General features: G+C 34.8%; 1 protein-coding gene and 1 pseudogene across 3 annotated transcripts; both read left to right on the forward strand.

Annotated features, from left to right (window-relative positions):
* The first annotated feature begins 1,107 nt into the window (after positions 1 to 1,107).
* LOC128220368 (penicillin-binding protein 4-like) lies at positions 1,108 to 12,208 on the forward strand. Of its 3 annotated transcripts, none has more exons than XM_052928734.1 (8): positions 1,108 to 1,652; positions 3,919 to 4,060; positions 6,798 to 6,977; positions 7,258 to 7,521; positions 7,707 to 7,849; positions 7,935 to 8,042; positions 10,653 to 10,730; positions 11,210 to 12,208. In XM_052928734.1, the coding sequence occupies exons 1-8, from the start codon at positions 1,496 to 1,498 to the stop codon at positions 11,833 to 11,835; spliced, it is 1,698 nt and encodes a 565-aa protein (XP_052784694.1). In that variant the 5' UTR covers positions 1,108 to 1,495; the 3' UTR covers positions 11,836 to 12,208. The 3 variants fall into 3 exon arrangements, with proteins under 3 accessions (XP_052784694.1, XP_052784695.1, XP_052784696.1); XM_052928735.1 differs by having other exon boundaries at positions 7,294 to 7,521; XM_052928736.1 differs by lacking the exon at positions 7,258 to 7,521.
* A 5,172-nt stretch (positions 12,209 to 17,380) lies between these two features.
* On the forward strand, positions 17,381 to 24,621 carry LOC128219233 (gigasin-6-like; annotated as a pseudogene).
* Positions 24,622 to 26,209: the final 1,588 nt, after the last annotated feature.

Consider the following 26,209-nt stretch of genomic DNA (forward strand, 5'->3'; position numbering starts at 1 on the left):
CTAAGTTAAAACTAATAGTCGCGCTCGTGTTAGCAAAATTGCTTTGCTTTGTTTCTTAATGATACACTGCAAGTGGGTACCAACACGCACATGTTAGCTATTGTGAACGATTTTAAGCTTATTCATCCGGAGAGCAGGTATAAATAATAATTATTCAATAGTTACCATTATTTTACAATATCTTTATTGATTTTTAAAGAAGTGCAATCATCGTATGACATATTAAATGATGTAGCGATCAAGTTGTCACTTACATGACATTGTTGAACCATCAGAAGTGTTGTAGGTTCGATCCCGGATGACGGTACTTAATCATGTTTCATATTATAAAGTGTTAAATAATCTTTCAAGAAGATTTTCGATGTAACCTTGATTGCTCTTGTTTTTCAACTGATGATTTTGTTGTTGTTGTTTTCCATTTTTTCATATAAACTTCTCTTTTGAAAATGCTATTATCCCTTTTTTTGTTTAAAGTTGCCATTTCTCATCCCACATGGAAATTTTGTTGAGATATTATGACAGCTTAGGCACTAAGCTTTGAGAGAATTTGGGTTGCCAAGTTCAAATTCCATAATTGGTCATCAAGGAATGCAATTACATTAAACAAATGGAGATGTTCATGTTAACCAAAGACAAGCTAAGTCCATCAATAAATATTACGCAATCAATGATTTCGTTTGACGAGCGATTACTGTACAGCAAAGAGAAGTAACCACTGCTTGGATATTTGGCAAATGGTGTAAATAAATTGCAATTATAATACCAATGTTTTGTTGGAATATCATGATAGTTAATATATAAGCTTTCAGAAAGTTTTGGATGCCCTGTATCTATGCTTATATTTAGGTCAAAATCAAAGGTTAAATATCAGTAAGTGCAATTTGTTATAAACATTGTTCCTTTGATGATTTCCATCTAATAGAAAGACCAGCTACGCCACAAAACAAATCTATCACAAGAGCTCTATACTGAAATGCAAATATCCTGATGCTGTTCAGTAATCATTGTCGTTGCGGATATCACGTGATCGTTTTCAAAATCGCGTGTCCGCATTCAAAATATTAAAAACAAGGATATTTCGACATTTAAGTGTGTAATTATCTTTCATCTCGTTTGTTTGTTTGTTTGTTAGGTATTCGATACTCATCATTGACTGTATTTAAAGTATAACCAATATACAGTATGTGCATCACTCAGACTTAAACAAAATATTAATCTGAAGTAGCCTCAATTATAGAGACTGCATCCTAGACAACATCCTGTACTTCGCATTTAGTTATAACGTATAACTTAACAACTAAAGCATATTTAAATATTTATTAGAGTTGGAAAGTTTAACGAAGAAGTTGTTTATATTGACTGTTGTAAAACGTAAGTCTTAAAACTAAATCACGTGAAAATAAAATGAAGCAATACAATAAATAAGCTACAGCTGGATTTTTGACACTCAAGTTACAAATACTTAGTTAACTTAACTATAGTTAACTACTTAACTATGCGGTACGTTCTCCGTTTTTTTGTTGCCACCCTCGTGTTAACCAGTGCACGTGATGAAGTGTTTGTCGGTGAAACGGAACAAGACGTTGTGAAAGTTATACAGGCAACGTTAGAATGCCGTCACGTTCCGGGTATGACGGTCGGCATCTTCAAAGGTAATATATTTCTTAATAAGGAGGGGGTGAATAGTAATTTTTATTCAATTCGGTAAAAACTTCGATTAGTTTCTGTAAATACTATTGTATACGACCATCATCGACGATGGTGTGATTCTGTAATTACTATAATATACGACCCTCGTCGTCGATCTAAACGTGAAAAATTCATGATTTCACGATTTTTAAGTCATAAAATGTAAAGTTGAAATTGTTAAAAAATATGTTAGAACACGAATTCGTGATTTTTTTAATAAGTGAATATATGAAGTGGAATTCATGAAAATTTAAAAATTGTGAAATTGACATCGTGAGATTGAAATGTCAACATAGGTAATTCGTAATAACGTGACATATGGTTATATAAATAACTATAATAATTATGCATCGCCCCAAAGTTTTGTTTTTAAGCATTGTTTCTTGATTCAGGTTTCCAATTGTCAGTTGTTTGTGATTTTTGAAAACCTTCTGTTTTTTTCTTCTTGTATTATTTGTAATGGTGTTTTTGTAGATAATTTTTTATATCCAAACTAATTAATAAAAAATGAAAGAATTGTTTTGGCCATAAAAGTTATTCAATTAGGCGCAGCCGCAAAATGCACATTTTCCACAAATTTGTGGTACATTTTTCATTCAAATAAGAAGGATTGTGAATTTTAAAACCAGCATTAGTACACTATGGTACTTTGTCTTAAAAACAGTTAATACACTACGGAATTTCATTCCAATATTGTTCAAAGTATGGCCCTGTGGTTTAAGATGCTCTGTACAAGGGGTGACATAATTTCCATATAGAATACAATTTTGTTTGGTATTCCATTCTCACTAGCAGTGGGATTTACTTCTGACACCATATTATGAAATTTGGTGGTCAGTGTATATAAACACAGTTCAATCTTTCATACTTTAATAACGATATACTTCTCATGATAGTCAACACAACTTTGCTATGTACAAAAGTATCCAGCAGTAATAAGAATAACATAAGACAGTAGACGAAGGTTAATATTCATCAGCAGCTCTTAGTTATCCTTGTAACATTTTATATGAATGGTATAACACACACGAATTAAGAGGGAGAAAATAATTCTTCACTTTTTCAATTAAAACTACTGCCTTCGCAATATACAGTCTGACAGGCATGAACAATGTAGTTGTTTTTTACATAGATTGTTTAAAGTTTGACCCTGTGGTTTAAAGCTGCCCTGTCCAAGGGGTGACAGGTTTTCTATATAGAATATAATTACATCATTGGAAATCTTCTGCTCTAAAACTGCAAATAACAGACCTTTTATATAATGATGTATAATATCATGAAGAGGCCCTTTACCAAATTTGTTTAAATTATGAAGATTTGGTTGAATCTTGTCCTGGCCCAATGCCGCATTTTTTTATATCATTAAATACTTAAGCTTAAAAAATGTTCTTCTCCCAATTATTTAGTTAAGAAACTCCATTGTTAATGTCAACTTTCGAGGATCTTAGTTTCCTTATATTTTTATTCAACAAACTTGACTGTCAGTTTAATGAAGGCATGGCCGCATTTAGCACTCATAGTGCTTTAATGTATGCATGTGTTTTGAGATAGGTAAAACTAATGCAATAGCATTATAAATTATATTATAATGCATATTGTTTGAAAATAAAGAATTATGTGTACTTTGGTTATCATACGTCAGCCATGTAAACTAGTTGATTTTACGGCATAAAGAAATTCAAAAGAACTATGACTTTTATCCAATTTAACCCTTTATCCCTCCCACTTAACGAGGCTTTTCTTTTAAGCAGCTTGCAAGTATGTTCAGTCTTAAGCTTAATCTAGCCCATTCAACAGTGACCCCTTGTGGTGTGAGCCATTTTTTCAATGCTTAGAACATAGTTGTCAACATTCCCCTAAATGAAGACATAGTCCATCAGTGCTTTCAGTGCTTTGATATTCAAGCAGTTTTCCACAGGCGAGCATTTGGTATACTATACTTTAATTTGTATACAGTAACGTGCACTGTTATACTATAGCAAATCGGTATGACATACGGTACATATATATTTACCTTGCATTGAATACTATAGCTTACATTTGTTTACTTGTTGCCTGGTGTTATATGTTTAAAATTCCATGTTTAAGTATTGAAATACTATAGCGTGCATTAAATATTATAGCGTGCATTTGTTTACCATACCATTTACTGCTCACGCCCTAAATGTTTTCCGGGTTTTTTACACATTGATGTATAGGTATGAGATACTTTCTGTATTTTTTATACAGAAAACGATACATGGACACGAGGGTTTGGGACGGCTGATTTAAAGAGCGGCCGGCCTGTTGACGAAGATACGTTGTTCAACATTGGTTCTGTAACCAAGTCATTTACCATGGCTCTACTGGCGATCATGCTAAAGGAGAACAAGTATGACAGCATAGCGGTATTTATATCAACACATACTACTCGAATGAGAGAATGTGTATGTATGAATGCATATTTAGTATAGAACATCACGGAATTAAAACAAAACGAAAGTGCGAAAAACGACGTGCACGTGTTCTTTTGAGTGTAGCTACCCGAACATTGAAAAATGGCAGTTGAGTTTAAAACAAGTATGCTAAATTTTAGTCTGAATTTGTACTGGTATGCTCGGTGATACTCGCATTATCCATTTTGCTCGTATTACCGTACATGTCATTCTAAACGGCTACAATATAAACATACCTTGATGATGAAGCGCGTTCCTGTAGAAGTATTGGTTTGTCTCTTTTGTCTTTTGCAAAACTAATACGTTGGAAAACGATCATCTCATACGACTATAGGTCTACCTGCTATTAAACTGATGGAATGTCAAGGATTAAGTATAGTGCGAATATAGTAGTTGTCAACTTTGGGGCTTATCATCATATCTATGGTCTCTATCGCTTTCTTATTACTGCAATATTGACGTATAATGAAGCTAGTTTAGCAGTTATTAGCTTGACTATTCGAAGAATACGGAGGCTTTACTACTCGTCCGGTTAAAAGTTTAGTGCAGGTTGGCATTTTCACTTATAACATCAAAACCTTTCATTTAATTCACTTTATACTTCACTCTGTTGTTTAGGACTATCCCACATTGAGATTACGTAACTCCATATTATCCTTCATACAATTATGGCCCCTAATTAAATTATGAATTTAGGTTGAAGTTTTAGGGCAGATTTCAGTTTAAGGGCAAGTTGGGATTTTTATCAATAACCTCTATATCCTTCATTTAGCTTAATTCTTAGCACTATAATTATTGATCACTATCTTACAATTAGGTAACATAACTTCATTTGTACCTTTATACAAAGTATTGCCCTTGATTGACTTATTTTTTAACTATATTTTTACTTTTTGTATTTCTTTTGACAGGCACATTTCATATTTTAAACCAGGTTTTTACAAATAGAAAAATGGTTATCAGAATGACATGCGTCGTTATTCGGACGGGCAACAACAAACTTACCTATGGTACCGAATAATTTTAGTAAGGTTTGACATATAGTGACCAAAGTTGGTATATATGAGGAGTTTATAGAGACCTTTCATGAAATTACCTTTAGGGCCCCTATGATCAAGGTCAATGTCACTGTTACTATAAATAGAATAATGGTTGGTATTGAAAAATTTCAGTTAGGGTCGACAAATTGCGACCAAACTCGGTATATATGAAGAGTTTAAAAAGACCTTTCATGGGATTGTGTTTTGGGCCCCGATAGTAATGGTCAATGTCGAGGTCACTGTAGCTAAAAATAATTACTACTGACTAACTTTAGAAAGGGTTGACATATTGTGACCAACCTTGATATATAGGAAGAGTTAAAGGACCTTTCATGGGATTGTGTTTGGAGCCCCTATGGTCAAGGCCACTGTTACAAAAAAATGGATAACCGTTTGGTACTGAATAACTAAAAATAGGGTTGATATATTGTAACCAAACTCGTACTTTTGTATCCTCTAAAGAATCGATGATTTTATTGTTTTGTATATCAAACAAATGCCTTGATTTGCGAGAAATTACTGATATTTAACAAACTTCTTTCCTATTCCTGAGCTAGTTTTTAATTATTTAATTCCTTGTTCTACATTTCTACAATGTTAGATATGCTGAACTACTTTTATGTCCTTATAGGAATTTGTGCCACTAAATAGCATCCATCAACAGAAGCTTCTATGAAAGGTCATAGAGTTAGGAATCATAGGGTTACAAGCAGTGTTTCATTTTCAAATATAGTTATTTAACAGCAGTCAAATTATACACATCGTTCAAATTACAATTGAATAAACCCACCATTTAGATGCATTATATAATCAAAGTTCCATAGCTGGATATAATGGATTAAAAAGACATATGCCTGAAAGTGACAATACAAAATACTAATATAAGGTGTTTGTCTAAATGTATTGACAATGATTTGATTCAGTTGCTTCGAAGTCATTTTATAGTCCTAAATGAAATAGTTTACAAACTAGTTTGTTTTATATATATTCACTTTAAAAGTTTTTCGTGTTTGTCATTTTACTATTGGTGTACATCTCATTAAATATGTTTTGTTAATGGTCAAAGTCTTTGTTTTGCCGATATAGCAAATAAAACTTGAAACTTGAAATTAAAGTCAAAGCAATACTTTCACAGATTTTGACAAATAAAGTAACTACATGCCAATAAATGCGACAAACTCTGTTGTTTGATAATGGTGAAAGTGGTATAGTAGGAAAAGTGCAAACACAAAGCATCATCCCTTTTGCAGGACAATAATCATTGCCATCACAGTAATAATAAGATCATAAGCATTAAATCTGAAACATTCATTGTTTTAAACAAACCAGTACGGTAATGTGATACAACAGTGTTTTACGTACGTGGTGGCAGATAGCTCCCCTCCTCGTCAACTGTATTGACAATGCCTTTATAAAATATACATCTAAAACTTTGAATTGAATCAAAGAAAAAACAATGTCTAGAAGATTGGTAAACCTGACTGTCCTTGTCTAATGATTCGTTGGTTCCATTGTCCGATGAACGTTCTTTCGGTTTCTCATAAAGGGCTAGTAACGATGCTATTGTTGAGTTAAACGAGTTATGTGAATTATATGGCAATCAAAGTCAGCAATATATGGATATTTGGTACAGATTACAGTGGACGGCGAAGATATCCGATATTCTTGGCTCAGAGTATGGGTTCATTGACGACTATAGGACACGGGAGACAACTCTTCGAGACCTTTTGTCACATAGAACAGGCCTGGCCAGCCCCGACATAGGGTTCATGGCTGGGTTCCCATCATCTATATCGAGGGAAGACTTGTGCAAGTAATAAATCATCTTATAATTGAACAAATATATACAACTATAATTTATATTTCATAAGTATCGTTTAACTGTCTTATTTAATTGCTGCATTGGCGCAATGATCTAGTTAAATGCATGGAATACAATGAGCAATGCAACGTTAGCGGAATTTTGTAAAAGGTGTCATTTTGTTTCGTAATGTTGCAACTTATACAACTCATAATATCGAAATGCGTACACGTTCCATACTCAGAATGGATCAATCATTATGAATCGTCGCACACTTAATATTTTATTGCAGACGTATTAGGTATCTCCCAGAGCAAATCCCTTTCAGGGACTCCTTCATCTACAACAATTACATGTACATGTTACTTGGCCATGTGGCAGAAAAGTTAGGTGGAGACACGTGGGAAAATCTTGTGTCGTCACGAATTTTCATTCCCCTTGGAATGAAGTCAACTAAAATACTGAAAAAGACATCAGACGTTCTTTCAAGTGATATGGCTCATCCGTACATATACAAGGACGACATGTTTGAAAACTCAACTTTAGATATTTATGAGTATGCTCCCTTATATACTACAAGAACCTTATAGTTTTAACTATATTTATAATTAAAATCACTTATACCCAGCAAGAGGTAAAAAGATATGGAACGTTACTCATTTCAAACGATTTGAAGCGTGTTGATTTATTTTTGTTTGGAATGTTATTTGAGAAATGTTGTGAGCTTATTACTATTTAAAGACTGCACCCGGCGGAACCAGCAGGAGCAATACTGTCGTCTGCGGAGGACATGGTGCGCTATTTTCAATTTGTCCTGAATAATGGGAATACAACGACTGGGGACCAACTGACCGACCCAAAGCTCTTCAGTGAAGCTTTCTCAGGTAGTCAGATATTTATCAATGTCAGTTATCTGTAAATGGATTCTCATTTGTACCACAAATGTTGATTATCATATTTGCATTTCAGCTGCCATTCCAGTGAACAGAGAGAAGGTCACCGTGTCCAAACCCACATTCCCCATATCTGACGTGCAAGTCGGATATGGATCCGCATGGTTCGAGAGTAGCTACGATGGTATGTATTCAAGTACTTGTATTGTGCATATTTTCGCAAAAAAATACGTACAATTAATTTACGGATTGATGATATAATTGTTTTACCCTGTTGTTTTCACGTGTTTTATCACTAAAGAGGGTGGTGCGAAGACGTTTTGGCGTTGTTTTTGAAAGAATCGCGAGTCTTGGATTATTGAATTGCTTCGTCGCTAGTTGATTAGCGCGCTACGTCAAACATCTATAAATATAATGATAAATTAATATAAAAACACAGGGGGGGGGGGGGGGGGGGGCTAGAATAAAAAGGCGATTGACAACTCTTTGTATCAAAACGATTTCCCAAGCGTATGCACTTTAGAAATAAGGTCCACGTCACTGAAATTTACAAAACTAGCGTCATGTTGATGGGAAATTGACTGGAACTTTTCCATTCGCAGTTAACATGTTTTTGTTCGTACAGGACTAGGAAGTGTCTAAGGGACTTTTAAGCTAATGTCTCTTTAACCTCTATCAAAACCCTTTACTTAACCATATACTGTAGTTAAACTGCCTTACACGATGTTGCCTATTGTCGTATTTCTTACCCAGTTATCAGCCTCAAAAGGCCTTTCTAGACATGGCGTCAACGTACAATGCAAGACGGAGGATCATGCACAGCCTCCTGCAATAAAATGTCCTATGCGTCATTGTGGGAGTATGTTCGAGAAATATTTGAATTTAGTTACGATGAAGCTACTGTAAGTATTCGCGTCGTTGTCATGAAAACACATATTCTCATTAAAATGTCAATAACATATTGAAGGTTTGTACGAGTCCGAAAAGTGGAGGAAACTCGGAAGAAAGTCGCATTAGTCTCGTATTTATAGGTCCAAACCCATCGAAGGTGTTCTTTTATAAAACAGGCAAACATTTATTCAAATTTTAAGCAGAGTTTTATAATATGCGTTATTTTTATTGATGTCAGTCGGTGGATGTATCGTGACTGTCTGACAAGGTTATATATGGGTTTTGATTAGCTACATGGCCACAGATTCCCCAGTTAAAATATTGTTCATCCATATCACGTATCGTTCAAAGTTACAGAGCATCATGCAGTAGAGGATTGTGATCTTACATAATGCTGGTCTGTATTTCCAGGTTACTGAGCGGTGTGGCACAGTTAAGGCTTGTTGACTTATATAACGCTGGTCTATATTTCCAGGTAACCGAGCGGTTTGGCGCAGTGGTGGCCTGTGGTCTTAACGCTAGTCTGTATTTCCAGGTTACCGAGCAGTGTGGCACAATGGAAGCTTGTGGTCTTACATAACGGTGGTCTGTGTTTCCAGGTTACAGATCTGTGTGGCACAGTGGAGGCTTGTGGTCTTACATAACGCGATATTGTTTTTCTAGGTTACCCGGCGATGGGTCTGAGTGGAGGCTTATCGGTTCCATTATGCTGGTCTGTATTTCCAGGTTTAAGAGCGGTTGGGAACAGTAGAGGCTTGTAGTAACAGCACTGGTATGTATAACAAGGTTACCAATACTTATGGCATAGAGGAGGCTTGTTGTCGTACAAAACGCTGGCCTGTATTAAAATGTTACAGACAGCTGGAGCACAGTCGAGGCTTGTGGTCTTATATAACGCTGGTCTGTATTTTCAGGCTACATAGCAGTGTAACATAATGGAGGCTTGTGGTCTTACATATCGATGGTCTGTGTTTTCAAGGTACAGAGCGGAGTGGCACCGTTGAGGCTTGTGGTGTTACATAACGCTAGTCTATATTACCATGTTATCAAGCAGTGTGGCAGAGTTTAGCCTGGCTTGTGGTCTTACATAAGTCTGGTCTGTATTACTAGGAAATCGAGTGGCACAGTGGAGACTTGTGGTTTTGACGCTAGTCTATATTTCCAGGTTACTGAGCGATGTAGCCCAATAAAGGCTTGAGGTCATACATAACACTGGTCTGTATTTCCAGGTTACTGAGCCGTGTAGCACAGTGGAGGCTTGTGGTCGTACATAACACTGGTCTGAATTTCCCGGCTATCAAGTGGTGTTGCACAGTGGAGGCATGTGGTCTTACATAAAGCTGGTCTGTATATCGAGGCAAAAAAGCCTTGTGGCAAAGTGGAGGATTGTGGTGTTCCATTACGTTGATCTGTGCTTCCAAGCTACCGAACAGTGTGGCACAGTGGAATCATGTGGTCTAACACAACGATGGTCTGTATTTCCAGGTTAAGGCTTGTGATCTTTTAAAATGCCAGTCTATATTTCCAGGTAACAGAGCGATGTTACACAATGGAGGCTTGAGTTCTTACATAAAGCTGGTCTATATTTCCAGGTTACAAAGCGTTGTGGCGCAGTGGCGTGTGTTCTTACATACTGCTGGACTGTATTTCCAGGCTAACGGGCGGTGTGGCACATTGAAGGGCTGTGATCTTTTATAACGCTGGTCTGTGTTTCCAGGCTACCGAGCGGCGTGGTACAGTGGAGGCTTGTGGTCTATCATAACGTTGGTCTGTGTTTCCAGGGTAGAGCGCGGCGTGGCACAGTTGAGGCTTGAGGTCTTACGTATGTATGTCCAGGTTACCGAGCGGTGTGGCTGAGTTGAGGCTTATGGTCTTACATAACGTTTGTCTGGGGTTTTTTCAGGTTATCGAGCGGTTTGGCACAGTGGAGCATTGTGGTCTTACATAACGCTGGTCTGGTTGTTCCCGGAGACAAATATAGGTAAAGAGGAAAAGAGATAATTTGTTTAACTGTAAGCTTACAGTCCATGAGTAAGATCTTAGCTAAAGATGTACATTTTAATAAATTTAATGATTATACAAAATACATTTGAAACCGTGTAAGTGTGAAGTAACATTTAAACCACAATCATTTTACAACATTTCCAATGTTTACATGTAGGTATTTATAAAGTGTAATTATAAAATTTGCAATGTTTCGATGAACAATAACATACTATAGAAACTACTTAGACTAATATAAGATGGTAGGGATGAAACTATGGTACGCTGAAGTCAGCAGCATATTTATCATTCAATTGCGAAACTGTTGTTGTTGTGTGTGTTTTGTAATTTAATGAATCTATGTTTGTGATTCAACAACAACAACAACAACTTCGTAGTCGTTAAAAAAACATATTTGAACAAATTGAACTTTGACAGCATGATTAACTGTAGTAAATGTACACATGTTTGTTGCAGGGATATTTATTAGTACAAATGGAGGCATGTTCAAGGATTACCAGTCCAAATCGTTGACGACAACCATGTACTTTCTGGCAGACATATTATTGGACAAAGAACCATGGCTGAACTCATCAACTGCCTGCTCCTTCCCCTTACCTTGGAAAGAAGTTAATGAGACAGATCCGAGGTTGACGGAAATTCCTGCTTTTTTACCGGACATTTCCGAGTATGCCGGGATCTACGGAAATGAGTTTCAACCTGATTTCATATTAACTGTGAGTGGAAGTTCTCAAACGCAGCTTAACTTCGAATCGGGAATAATCGGGGGAAATCTCTATTCAACCCAAGACAAAGAACGCTTCTTGATGGAGATAACATACCCATGGGAATTTTACGTTCCGCTTACTGACCATAACAACGTTACGACAAAAACAAACGTAACTTTTGTTCGCGAAGTTGGAACAGTGACATCAATGATACTAAACTTTGGTACCAATATTACATATACAAAAGATGTTTCCATCTTAGATGTTATATCTCGAAACACTAACGGAAGTTGTAGGTTATTTAGCGCAGCTTGGTTGATAGTATATCTGTTAGCTACGTGCGTTGTATGGCTAAAATATAATCAACGCATTTAAAAACACAAACGATTTATAGAAACATGATAAATGCGTTGTTGATGTGCTTTCAACTGTAACGATACAACACTGCGTCTTGATATGAAGAATCAATTTAGTTTGCGTTTAAAGCAAGATCAGCTCTAAATGGTGACAGTCAAGAAAGATTTTCATAGCGAGCTTATAACTGTCCAAGACTTCAAAATAAGAAATTTTAACGGATTTATAATATTTTTTGGTATGCAAAGATAACTTTTGTATTGAAAATGGCCGAGAACCGGTCTTCTAAGACATTTGAACATGTATTTCAAGGAAAGATTGACCATCCTTTAATATATAAAAACATATATGTCAAACATAATAATTTGTAATTTCAGTAAACTAATCAATTTCAGATCGATTTTTTATGGAACGTTTAACGTTTGGCCTTTCATTTTTGTTTCTCAATATTATGCACTGCAAGCATTTAGCATTTTATCACTATCTTGAATTTATATTCTTAGTATACAATTCGAATTCGAAATGTTTGCAAATACTATCTTAACTGATGCACATGCGCGCCTGGAATAATTTTTAACTCAGATGCATATGAAATGACTGAAAAATTACGTAGATTAAAGTATTAACACCAAAATTCTCATATTGAAAAAATGGCATAACTCAAGTCAATTATGATAATGTCTGCCTTTAAAAATCAAACATAGACAAATAAGCTAAATTTGCACAATTTACCACAATGTTATGAAACCTGGTTTCCATCTACTCTTGAGCTGAAAAAGCAATCGCTAGTATATAAGCATTATGATAGCGTGCTCGTGAAACTAACCAAACCAAATCACAAGAGGAAACCAACTGACATCTCCGCCATTCGACGAGCCTCGGATGTAAACCGGTATATTAGTGAAAAGTAGTTCTTAAATATAAAAATAACTATATTCATTTATTATAGCATTTTAGAGAGTATTTTTTATCACTAGTTGAAATTGATTCCCCGTTAAGTATATTATAACATAAGAATTCTTTAGAGTAAAATCTTTAGGCTTAACTGCTAAATTGAAATAACTACGCGATCCACTTGCAATGTTTTTTTAATGTAAAGAATTCTGACACTGTAAACCGTCAATGTACATCCGAGTGATTTTCAAACGAAAATGGCCAAGGTGCCCCGATTGATCACATCAGTAATGCCTACGCAGCTGCATGTTTACGCAAAAGTGAAATAATTTTAAGAGAATGAATATTTCCAGGGGCCATCGCTATCCAATAGTGTCATGTCTGTAAATCGTATGTCATGTATCTTCGAGATGAACGACATGACGAGCGATTTCTGTACAGCAAAGAGAAGTAACCATTGCTTTTGATATTTGACAAACGGTGTAAATACCTTGCAAAAATGCGTCTTTTAAAACGGTGGTGATACATTTTAAGCTTGAAGTTTGAATTTCTTTTGTTGAGATTATGATAGTTAGTCTATAAGCCTTCAGATAATTCGGGATGCCCTGCTTCCATGCTTATATTTAGGTCAAAATCAAGGGTTAAATATCAATAAATGCAATTTGTTATAAAAACTGTTTCTAAAATGATTCCGATCTAATATATAGACCAGCTACGTCAACAAACACATCAATCACAAGAACTAAAAAATATAATGCAAATATCCAGATGTTGTTCAGTAATCATTGCCGTTGCGGATATCACGTGATCATTTTCAAAATCGCGTGTCCGTATTCAAAATAATAAAAACAAGGATATTTCGACATTTAAACTAGAAACATTGTTAGATAAAGCGTTTATAAACGAGAAGTTATTTATACTTCCAGACGTTTATACATTAAATGAGACAATTGTATTAGTACTAGTATCAACTTTTGACAAATATCTACCAACACACAACCCGATACACAAACCAAAAACTTACTGGAATGATGAAATAAAACAATTATATTTAACTGCGAAACACGAACTATTACAATCGATTCGAAATGGTCGTCCGCGCAGTCCAAGCAATGATTCATTTAAAAGATTTAAACGAGCAAATTCCCTTTTTAGAGCTACACAGCGGAGGCTCTCCGAAACAAATGTTCATAATGTTTTTGATAAAATCGATAACGCGGTTTTTCTGGCGCCTTCTTAGAAAGTTAAAAAATATAACTCCTAACAGTGTTTCAAAACTCAAGGTTGACGGCGTAAAGTACGAGGGTGAGATGATAAAGGATGGTTTTGATAGTTTTTACCGATCCGTTTTTGATGTTGGCTTTAATCAGCCGCTTTCAGAATTTCAGCGTGAAGTTAAAGACAAAATTAATGAAAAAAATCGAGAAACTTTACCAGATAATACTACATTTAAAGAAATTTCAGAACATGAAATTAGGGTCGCAATTAAAAGATTGAAACGTAGAAAAGCCCCCGGTCTAGACTTGGCATTAAATGAACACGTTTTATACGGTGGGCAACCAGTTATTATGGCCCTTAAATTTCTGTCAAATTCGCTACGAAGAGTATCCGGCGTCATGGAAAATTAGATACATCATCCCTATTTACAACGGAAATGGCAAGCCACGGTCAAGTCCTAGTAGTAACAGACCGATTTCACTTATGTATACGTTTCTCAAAATATTCGAGCGTGTCATCGTAAATAGATTTGAAAATAAATAATTTTCCTAATTTCCAAACAAACAACAACAACAATTTCAAAAAGGACTAAGTTGTATAACTGCAGCCTTTAATCTTCAGGAAGTAATTACGCATAATCTCGAATGTGAAAGTAATGTGTATGTAGCTCAGTTAGATATGAAAGGCGCCTTTGATGTTGTCTGACACGTACAAGACTACGCAGTTCTTCACAAATTTGAAATCAATACTACAAATTCTTGTTGCTTGTCGTTTTCCACAAAACGCTTGTAAGTTCCATTATCAGTAACATTCGCCGGACAATCGCTTAGTTACGTCGAATCGTCCACTCATTTAGTGATATTAAATTTAGTTAACTCTAAATATGGGATGCGGTCTACAACACGTATTGAAGAACGGTGTCCAAAGGGCAAAAACTCATTCCATGCTATGAAAGGTTATGGACTGCATGACGAGTGTCTTAGTGCATTAACTGCAACAAGCATGTATAAAAAAAAACATTATTCCAACTATTTTATATGGGAGCGAATAGTGGAATAACCTCAAGTCATCGGATCTCGATATCATCAATAGAACTCAACATTATGTTGTTAAAATGATTCAAGGCTTTAATAAATACACTCGTTCCGACATGTGTGAGTCAAGTGTTGGACTATATCGTCTAATAAGCTTAGTAGAGATCCGCAAATTATTTGTTCTGCAAAAGATAACGACCTTGCTTTCCGATGGTTTAACGCGACAACTTTTTATAAGGATATATATAACATTTCTTAATCGTCGAACAAGTAATCCAATGCTTGGCTTCATATTTGACATATGCGCTTTGGTATCAAATACCGCATACAAGTTAGCCTTAACGATTTCATATTGCATAGTGTAGCACGTTCGAAGTCGAGCTGGAAAAGCTCTATCCATAAAACCGTAACTCTATGGCGCGCAAACCTTAACAGGGACAGGGATTTTTTACTGTTCAACAATCTCCATAATCAAATTGAGCCATGTGTTGTGTGGCAGTTGGCGAATAATCTCTCGGACTTAAAACTTGCGCACTTTATTGCTAACTTGTGGCTAGTCAATCCCTCTTTACTGCAATCCGTGTGTTTAATTTGCAAACGCGTGTTCTTTGACAAAACCGAGCATATCGCTTTTGCTTGTCTGTACACAGCAGCTGTACGCGAAAGATTTTATTGTGATCTAAACATAGTGTTTGTTCAACATGTCGGGTCCGATTTAGCTAAAAAAAGATTCGACCATTTTCATGGATTTTGTTTTAGGGAGCAATTACATACAAAATGAAGACTGTTATCAATTGCTGTTATGCAAGCTCAGTTTTCGTATGCACAAGATGCGTGCAATGTATATAACACCTTCGATAGTGTTTAAATACTACTGGAACATGGGCATTTGTGCATAAATTGCTTTAGATGATTATGTTATATTATATATATTATGGTCATAAAATTGCTGTTACTTTGTCAATAATATTGCGTTTGACATGAACCAATTGTATACGTGTATGTATGATTCTCCTGCTACTTCACGCATAAAAGAACTTTTTCTTCTTACATATTTAAACATGCTCATATATATTACATTGTGTTCAAATCTCCCTTGCGGAGGATATATTGAAATAAATGAATGAATAAATGAATGAATGAATGAATGAATGAATGAATGAATGAATGAATGAATGAATGAATGAATGAATGAATGAATGAATGAATGAACGAACGAACGAACGAACGAACGAACGAACGAACGAACGAATGAATAAATGAATTGAATGAATGAATGAATGACGTACTGCTCAAGAGAACCTTGCCTACAAAATGGATTGTGGTGATGGAAAAGCTTTTCAAACCCTTATGAATTCCATTCATTTTTATATACAATGTATATGTTGTTCTAAGTAGTTCAAATTAAAAACAAATACGTTGTCAGACTAATAAAACTTGTATACAAGCCCTTATGGATTCGGCAGGGTTTGTTTTTATAATGAATATGTCGATTTTCGTAGAATTACGTAGTAAGCATAGTGTAATGAAATTCATTGATATCATGCAAGACAAGAAATATACAGTTCAACTTATTTGAGTTTTTTTCAGAAGCTTTTATTTATATGAATATAAAAGTGTAGTAGATCATTGTTAGTGTAGTACATGTATCTTAAACTGAAGTTAGTGTTAAAATATTGATAGATATTATCTCTTACCATGACAAAGTGTATGATTATCTTACAAACTGATTGTTTATTTGATAGATAGTCGATCCTCATCGTTCCTATTAGAATGACTGTTTTGATTGACTATATCGTATTTCTTTCATGCTTGTCTTGTTATCAAGTTCGCAATAAGCTATAACATATATCTTAAAGATGCACTCTCATTCCCAAATAAGATTTGCCACAATTAATATAGTTGTTTTAATATACTAAAGGGATGGATAAATGTCGAAAACAAGGGTTCTTCTGAAGGATGTAGAGTCTAATTTGAAAGAAAATTGCAAAAAATCGGTATTTCTACCTCATAAGACGATCATAGATCACAGTAGATCTTTTAGCATTCACCAATCATTTAATATTTTTGCATTGTCAGGTATGAAATACACGGTTACAATATTGTTATCAATAATTAATATTTACCATTAATGCGTAATTTAGTAAGTAGTTAAAGGTTTATCACTCAAAATTTATGTTTGCAATACATGTGAATGTATTGATTTTGAATAAGGGTGTCACTTTAACAACTAAAGCATATGTAAATATTTGTTCGAGTTGGAAATTTAAACGAAGCAGTTATTTATATTGTCTGTTGTAAACCTTGTACAACAGTGAGACAATACAATAAAGAAGTTGCTACATAAAACCAAACATTCTGTATTTAAAACGAGGTTACAGCTGGATTATTCACACTCAAGCAGCAATACGTAGTAAGCTATGCAGTACATTCTCCGTTATTTTGTTGCCGCCTTCGTGTTAACCAGGGCACGTGGAGCAGTGTTTGACGGTGAAACGGAACAAGGCGTTGTGAAACTTATAAAGGCAACGTTAGAATGCCGTCACGTTCCGGGTATGACGGTTGGCATTTTCAAAGGTAATATATTTCTGTTTGAGTATGGGGTGAATAGTTTTATTTATCCATATCGGTCAAAACTTCGATTCGTTTCTGTAATTACTATTGTATACGACCATCATCGACGGTGTTGTGATTTTGTAATTACTATAATATACGACCATCATCGACGGTGTTGTGATTCTGTAATTACTCTGTAATATACAATCATCATCGACGGTGTTCTGATTCTATAATTACTATAATATATCACCATCCTCGACGGTGTTTTGATTCTATGATTACTATAATATACGACCATCGTTGTTGAATTAAACGTAATGAATTCATGATTTCACGATTGTTAAGTTCTTAAATAAAAAGTTGAAATCGTTAATCTATTCATTTACGAACTCTCGAAATTGTGAATACGTGAAACAAAATCATGAAGTGGAATTCATGAAACTTTAAACATTGTGAAATTGACACCGTGAAATTGAAATGTTACCACTGGTATTTCGTAATAAAGAGACATTTGGTTATATAAACAACTATTAAAGTTTCGTTCGAAAACCTGCTGTATTTTCCTCTTGTTTTATTTCTAATGTAGAGACATATTAAAAATAACAAAAATGCAAAAGTTGTTTTAGCCATTAATGTTCATCAAATGGGCTTTTTTATGCTTGACTTGAAATACAGAACAAAGGAAAAACTTCAATCACTGCAATCTTGGTAAAGTATGTTAAGCCGCTTAGTTGCGTACTGGTGACCAGCAGGCAATGCCCTTATTTCAAACACTTACGATGTCACCAAGCGTCAGCATATAACAAACATGAGGCCCCAACTCGAACAATCTGAAGTTCTTTAAACTGAGATTACTGTGTCATATTCCATAAGCATGCATCTGATATACTATACATTTTGTTGGTAAACAACAGCGCATATGTATACTTCAGTTCATTGGTATATTACAGCGCAACGTTATATTGTAGAGCAATTTTATACTCTCGCAGAATGATATACTATACTTTGTACTGGTATACTTGTATTGGTATATCATATCTTGCATTGGTACTAAATACTAAAGCTTACATTAGTCTACCTTGACTGTTCACGCCCTAGCCTTATATGTTTAAAATTTCATGTTAAAGTATGGCAAACTTACTGTTTTATACAGAAAACGATACATGGACACGAGGGTTTGGGACGGCTGAATTAAAGAGCGGCCGGCCTGTTGACGAAGATACATTGTTCAACATTGGTTTTGTAACCAAGTCATTTACAATGGCTCTGCTGGCAATCATGCTGGAAGAGAACAAGTATGACAGCACAGCGGTATTTATATAAACACATACTATTTCGGATATGAGAATGCATATGTAGTATATATCATCACGGAACTGAAACAAAATGAAAGTTAATTCTTTTGTGTGTTGCTACCCGAACATTGAATAATGGCAGTTGTTTTAAAACTCGTTTGCGAAATTTTAGTTTGAATTTGTACTGGTATGATCGGTGATACTAGTATTATACGCATTGCTAGTATTATCGTACATGTCATTCTGAACGGGTGTAATAGACACATACCTTAATGACGAAGCGCTTACCCGTAAAAGTAGTGGTTTGCAACTTCTCTTTTGTCTTTAGAATGACTTACACGAAAGAAACCGACCACTTTGTACGATTATAGGTCTACCTGCTATTGAACTTATGCAATGTCAAGGATTAAGTATGGTGCAAATATAGCTCATGGTAATTGCCAACTTTAGGGCTTATCACCATATCTATTGTTTCTATCGCTTCCTTATCACTGTTCAATATAGATGTGTAATAAAGCAGTTTTAGCTCCACCATTCGAACAATAAGGAGGTTTTACTACTCGTCCCAGCATTGGCGTCGGCGTCCATTTCAAGTTTTAGAGCAAGTTGGCATTTTCACTAATAACTCAAATAGCCTCCATTTAATTCACTTAATACTTGTTCATAATTGTTCAAAACAATCACACAATGAGGTTACGCAACTCCATATTATCCTTTATACAAATGATGGTCCCTGACTGCCTTAGGAATTAATATTCAAGTTTTAGGGAATAATTATGTTTTCAGGCGAGTTGGGATATTTTTTCAATAACCTCTATACCCTTCATTCAATTGACTTAATACTAAGCACAATTATTGACGACCATCTTATAATTATGTTACATAACTCGATCTGAACCTTAAACAAATTATTGCCCTTGGTGGAGTTTTTTTTTACTGTTTTTGACTTTTTTTTTATTTCTTTCGACAGGCACACTTTGATATTTTTAAACAAGTTTACCCAAAGCGGAAACTGGTTATCAGAATGATTTGCGTCGTTGTTCGGGTGGGCCGGTGGTAGGATACAACAAACTCATCTATGGTATCAAATCGTTTAGTTTAATTTGACATATAGTGACCAAACTTGGTATAAAGGTAGAGTTTATCATGGTGTTTGGAGCCCATATGATCAAGGTCAATGTCACTATTACTATTAATAGAAAAGTGGTTGTATTGAATAAGTCCAGTTAGGAACGACGAATTGCTACCAAATTTGGTATATATTAGAAGTTTATAAAAAACATTCATGGAATTATTTGTGTTTTGGGCCCTGAGAGTCATGGTCAAAGTCGAGGTCACTGTTGCTAAAAATAGTTAGTACTGAATATTTTTAGAAAGGGTTGATATATTGTGACCAAATTTGATATATAGAGAGAGTTAATGGACCTTTCATAGGATTGTGTTTGGAGCCCCTATGGTCAAGGCCGCTGATACAAAATATACAACCATCTGGTACTGAATAACCTAAGTTAGGGTTGACATACTTTCACCAAACTTGTACATTTGTATCCTCTGAAAAAGCGATGATTTTTGTTCTGTATATCAAACAAAAGCCGTGCTATGCAGGAAATAACTGATATAGTTCACATTATTATTTATCAAACTTGTATCATATTCTTGAGCTATTTTTTAAGTATACAATTCCTTGTTTCTACATTACAATACTGTTGGATATGCTGAACTATTTATCTAATGTGTCCTTAAATAAGAATTTGTGCCTCTAAATAATATCCATTATCAGTAGCTACAGTGAGAGATCATAATGTTAGGAATCTTAGGGTTTCCTGCAGTGTTTCATTTCCAAACATAGATAAGCAATAGAAGTTAAATTCTAAACCTCGTTCAAATTACAATTGTTTGAATATACCAACCATTTAGAAGCATTTATATATTACCAAATGTCCAATGGATTCAAAAGATAAATGACTGAAAGTGACAATACAAAATAATCATATAAGGTGTTTTTGTAAATGTATTGACAAAGATTTTATTTGTCAACTAAACAATTGATGTGCATCTCATTCATGTTTTCTTAATGGCTAAAGGCATTGTATAGCCGATATGGCCAATAAAACTTGAAACTTTAAATTAAAGTTTAAGCAAGACACATGTAATAACAGCATAATCCTTAATTTGTATTTGATGAAAGAGTTGTACACAGTAGAATTCACAAAACAAATATATATATACGCGAGGTAAATGAGGCTCAAATTAATGCATACTTTGAAAAGATTTACCTTTTACGTGTGTTCTTTATTTAGGATTGTTGTGATAAGAGTTAGGTTTATGCACGTAAACTAATTCAAAACCCCAGTAAATTAACAGTTTACTGACCGTTCCAAGGCGGTACCTTACAAGCCTTAGTAAATACACCATTGTTTTAAATATGCATAGAAATTGAAAGAAGTCCTATTTTAAACGAGACTATGGCAAAAACTAGAAAAGCAAATGTTTAAGAAACACCTTGAAAACTGATGATGTTCAACCATTAACTTTATTACTTTTTTTGGGATCGTTGGGATAAGAGTGTGGTTGTGTACACAAACTTGTTAAGACCCACAGTAAATTTACATTTTACTGACCGTTCCAAGGCGGTACCTTGATAAACATACGTAGTTTTTTATATATAGTAATTATGCAATGTGCTGCTTGTGGAGTTTTGTGCTGTTCTTCCATGTTTCTTGTTTGTGATTTTTTTGTTTTAGTGTTCTATGTCTTTGGCGTTTACCCAGTGCCATTAAACCGGGTTTGTGTTAAAACTTTTTGGTACTGAGCTTGTTTCTGTAGTTTTTCACATAAGTATTGTTCTTGATTTCTACTTTACATCTGTTTATAAGCAGGTGATAAACTACAGCGACCGATCAAGTATCATAAAACCTGACATCATTTACACTAAAATGGATCAATGTTTATCTAATAAAAGTATAAAAGCAAGGAGAGTCAACCCAGGGTGAGAAATTCGCATTTTTTGCTTATGTAAACCAAGGGCAGGATTAAAGTTATCATTAACCATAAGTTGACATTTTCGATATCAATCCGTAGTTAAGTGCAATCATCGCATGACATAGTGATTGATGTAGCAGTCATGTTTGCCATACTTGACATTGCTAAACAATCTGTTATGATGTGGGCTCGACTCGCTGTACCATCTGCGTGAATTTTTGACAAATGAAGTAACTACTTTTCAATAAATGCGACACACTCTGTTGTTTAATAATGGTAAAAGTGGTAAAGCAGGGACGTTGCAAACACAACGCAACGGCTACTTCCTTTTGCAGAACAATAATTATTGCCGTCAGATATAAAACAAGATCATGAGCCAAATCACGTATCCGCGTTCAATATATTGAAAACAAGTATATTTTGACCATTAAATCCGAAACATTCACTACTTGAAACACACCAATAACGTTAAGTGATACATTTCTGTTTAGTGCATGTTGGAAGATATCCCCCTTCTTTCAGCTGTATTTGCAAATGCTTTTATTTAATATACTTCTAAAACTTTGAATTGATCCAAAGGAAAGTTAATGTAGAAGATTGGTAAACCCGACTGTCTCTCACTAATAAGTCTTGAGTTCCAATACATGGTTACAGATTACAGTGGACGACGAAGCTATCCGATATTCTTGGCTCAGAGTATGGGGTTCATTGACGACTATAGGACACGGGAGACAACTCTTCGAGACCTTTTGTCTCATAGAACAGGCCTTGCCAATCCTGACAATGGCCTCATGGCTGGGTTTCCATCATCTTTATCGAGGGAAGACTTGTGCAAGTAATAACTCATCTCACATTTGAACAAATATATACAAATATAATTCATATGTCATTAGTATAGTTAAACTGTTTTATTTCATTGCTGCATTGGCGCAATGCTCTAGTTAAATGCAAACAATACAATGAGCAATGCAACGTCAGCGAACTTTTGTAAAAAAAAGGTGTAATTTTGTTTAGTAATGTTACAATTTATATAACATATAATATCAAAATACGTGTACGCTCAATACTCAGAATGGATCAATCATTATGAATCGTTTCACACATAATATTGTATTGCAGACGAATGAGGTATCTGCCAGAGCAAATCCCTTTTAGGGACTCCTTCATCTACAACAATTGCATGTACATGTTACTTGGCCATGTGGCAGAAAAGTTAGGTGGAGATACGTGGGAAAATCTTGTGACGTCACGAATTTTTGTTCCCCTTGGAATGAATTCAGCTAAAATACTGAAATAAACATTAGACGTTCTTTCAAGTGATATGGCGCATCCGTACATATACAAGGACGACTCGTTTGAGAAATCAACTTCAGATATTTATGAGTAAGATCCCTTATATATTACTATAACCGAATAGTTGTAGCTATATTTATGATAAAAAAACAACACTTAAACCCAGCAAAAATTCGGAAAGTTACTCATTTCAAACGGATTTCGAGTTTTGATTTATGTTTGTTTAGAATGTTTAATTTAATATTTGAGATATGTTGTGAGCTTATTACTATTTAAAGACTGCACCCGGCGGAGCCAGCAGGAGCAATATTGTCGTCTGCAGAGGACATGGTGCGCTATTTACAGTTTGTCCTGAACAATGGGAATACAACGAATGGGGACCAGCTGACAGACCCAATGCTCTTCAGTGAAGCTTTCTCAGGTTGTCAGATACTTAAAATTAGCAAATGTTAATCAAATATTTCAATTTGTTTACTTCCTTTCGCCTATTTTCGTTTAACATTTAGATGTTATCAATGCTGAACTGTGTCAATTGTTTCTAAATGGATTCCCATTTGTATCACAAAAGTTGAGAATCGTATTTGCATTTCAGCTGCCATTCCTGCGAAGAAAGGGTAGGTCACCGTGTCAAAACCCACATTCCCCATATCTGACTTGCTAGTCGGGTATGGATATTCATGATTCGAGAGTAGCTACGATGGAATGCATTTAAGTATTTGTATTTTACATATTTTCGCAAAAACTATTTTATTACACTTTTTTAACGGACTGATGATATAATTGGTTTACCCTATTGTTTTCATGTGTTTTATTACATAAACACATGGGACTCGAATAAAAAAAATCGCGATTGACAACTCTTTGTATCAAAGGACTTCCCCTGCGTAAGTAATACAGAAACAGGGTTCAAGTCACTGATCACTAAATTTACAAAACTAGCGCCATGTTAGTGGAAAATTGGCGGGAACTTTTCCATTCGCAGTTAAACTGTTGTTGTTTTTTTCGCACATGTCTGGACAGTGTCTTAGGGACTTTTAGACTGTTGTCTCTTTATTCTCTATCAAAGTCCTTTACTTTACCATATGTTGTAGTTAAACTGCCTTGCACGGTGTTGCCAATCGTCGTATTTTCGCGTCATTTATCAGCCTCAATAACCCTGTCTAGATAAGGCGTCAACGTACAATGCAAGACGGATCATGCACACCATTTTGCAAAAGAGAGTTCTATGAAGCATTGTGGGAGTATGTTCGAGAAATGTTTGAATTTAGTTACAATGAAGTTACTGTACACTTTTAAGTATTCCCATCGTTGTCAGGAAAACACATATATTCATTAAAATGCCGAATACATATTGAAGTTGGTTTGTACAAATGTGGAACTCGGAAGAAAGTCGCATTAGACTCGTATTATAGGTGCAAAATCATCGATTTTTTAACATAAAATAGGCAAACATTTATTCAAAGTATAGGCTGAGTTGTATAATATGCTTATGTTTATTGATGTTAGTCGGCGGATGTATCGTGATAGTCTGACAAGGTCATTATAGTACCTCACTTCGAATAGGTTAACCTTAGATTGAGTGATGAAATCAACCTCGAATTCAGACACAATACACCAATTGAGGCCTGCGCTGATGGCACGATCTATTGGCCCGCACCTTGCAAAATGAACAAATATAGCGCTTTGTTGTATGTCTTAGTGCTATTGTTAACCTCAAGTTATTTAACCTAACAATTAACCAATCAGTCCCACTTCAATGTCTCTTACACATTGTTAAAAACTATATTGGTATTTTGGACAAACTGCTTTTAGAAATCCGAATACGAATTTTACCTACCGGGCTGACATTTTGTAAATTCTTTCCAAAAAAGTGGGTTGACAATTTGTTAGAGACATTCAGACCTATTGGAAGCCGGAACTGAAAGGTTTATTGTAAGGTATTCATTTCCATATAAATATTGAGGTTGGCTGTTTTGGGATTCTTCGTATGACAAACTGATTGTTGTAGCAATCAAATTGGCTATTACATTGTTGACCAGTATTGTGGATTTGATCCCGAATTAATGTACTACATCATTGTTCTGTATTATAAAGTATTAAATAATTGCTTAGGAAACTTATCGATGTATTTCTGGATTGTTTTTTTTTGAGCTGATGTTTTTATGTCTTTTATTTGTCTTCTAATCAACTATTATCTTATTTTGAGTATAGTGTTATCCATTTTGTAGTTGCCATTTTTCATGATCCCACATGGCAATTTTAAGTATAATATATTTTTAGAATAGTATAACAGCTAACGCAGTAAGCTTTCAGAGACTTTGGGTCAAGGTCAAAGGTACTGTTACTAAAAATAGAAAAATGTTTTCTACCAAATAAAGTTGGTAAGAATCGATGGATAGTAATGGGGGTTGGTGTGGGGTAATGGAAGGTTATGTAAAGTTCTAGGCTGATATTACCTTTGAGGGTCTTGAGCCAAAGTCATTGTTACCAAAAATAGATAAATGGTTTCTGCCCGAGAACTTGAATTAAAATTGATGGATAGAAATGTACGTTGGTGTAAACAGCTAGATTAGGATTGCTTTTAAGGCAAAGCCAGTGTCACTTAAAATAGGAAAATGGTTCCCGCCGAAGAATTTTAGTTAGAATTGATGGAAACTAAACATATAAGATACTTAACTAGAGTAATTTTCAGATACGTCTCTTTTTGATAATTTAAAATTAAAGTCAAGTTAAGGACTGCTATTTTTAGTAACTGATGTAAGAAAGTTATTGGCTATTATTTTTGATTGTCTATATTAAAATCTTGGAAATGTCGCCATGCTTCGCTTCTAGTTTTCAGTTTGAAGTTTAAAATTCTCATCCCACATGGCAGTTTTAAGTTTTAACGTTTTGTTTGGATATTATGATAGTTAGGCCATAAACTTTTAGACCCTGTTTCTTTCCATATATTAAAGGCAAAATCAAAGGTTAAACATCAGTTATCCCAATTTGCTTCTAAAACTGTTCTTGATGATTTAAGTCCGATATAGAGACAAGTTATTTCCACAAACAAATAAAGGCACAAGACCACAAAGATTAAATCCAATTCATTACCGTTGCGAAAAACACGTGCTTATAATC

The sequence above is a fragment of the Mya arenaria genome, chromosome 15 (genome assembly GCF_026914265.1).
Source record: "Mya arenaria isolate MELC-2E11 chromosome 15, ASM2691426v1".
In the NCBI taxonomy this organism is placed as follows: domain Eukaryota; kingdom Metazoa; phylum Mollusca; class Bivalvia; order Myida; family Myidae; genus Mya; species Mya arenaria.

Excerpts from the sequence above, each read along its gene's own strand:
- LOC128220368 (XM_052928734.1), top strand. The coding sequence starts at position 1,496 with ATGCGGTACGTTCTCCGTTTTTTTGTTGCCACCCTCGTGTTAACCAGT. Across the intron at positions 6,978-7,257 it reads TCGAGGGAAGACTTGTGCAA|ACGTATTAGGTATCTCCCAG; the intron begins GTAATAAATCAT and ends ATTTTATTGCAG. Across the intron at positions 7,850-7,934 it reads CTTCAGTGAAGCTTTCTCAG|CTGCCATTCCAGTGAACAGA; the intron begins GTAGTCAGATAT and ends TTTGCATTTCAG.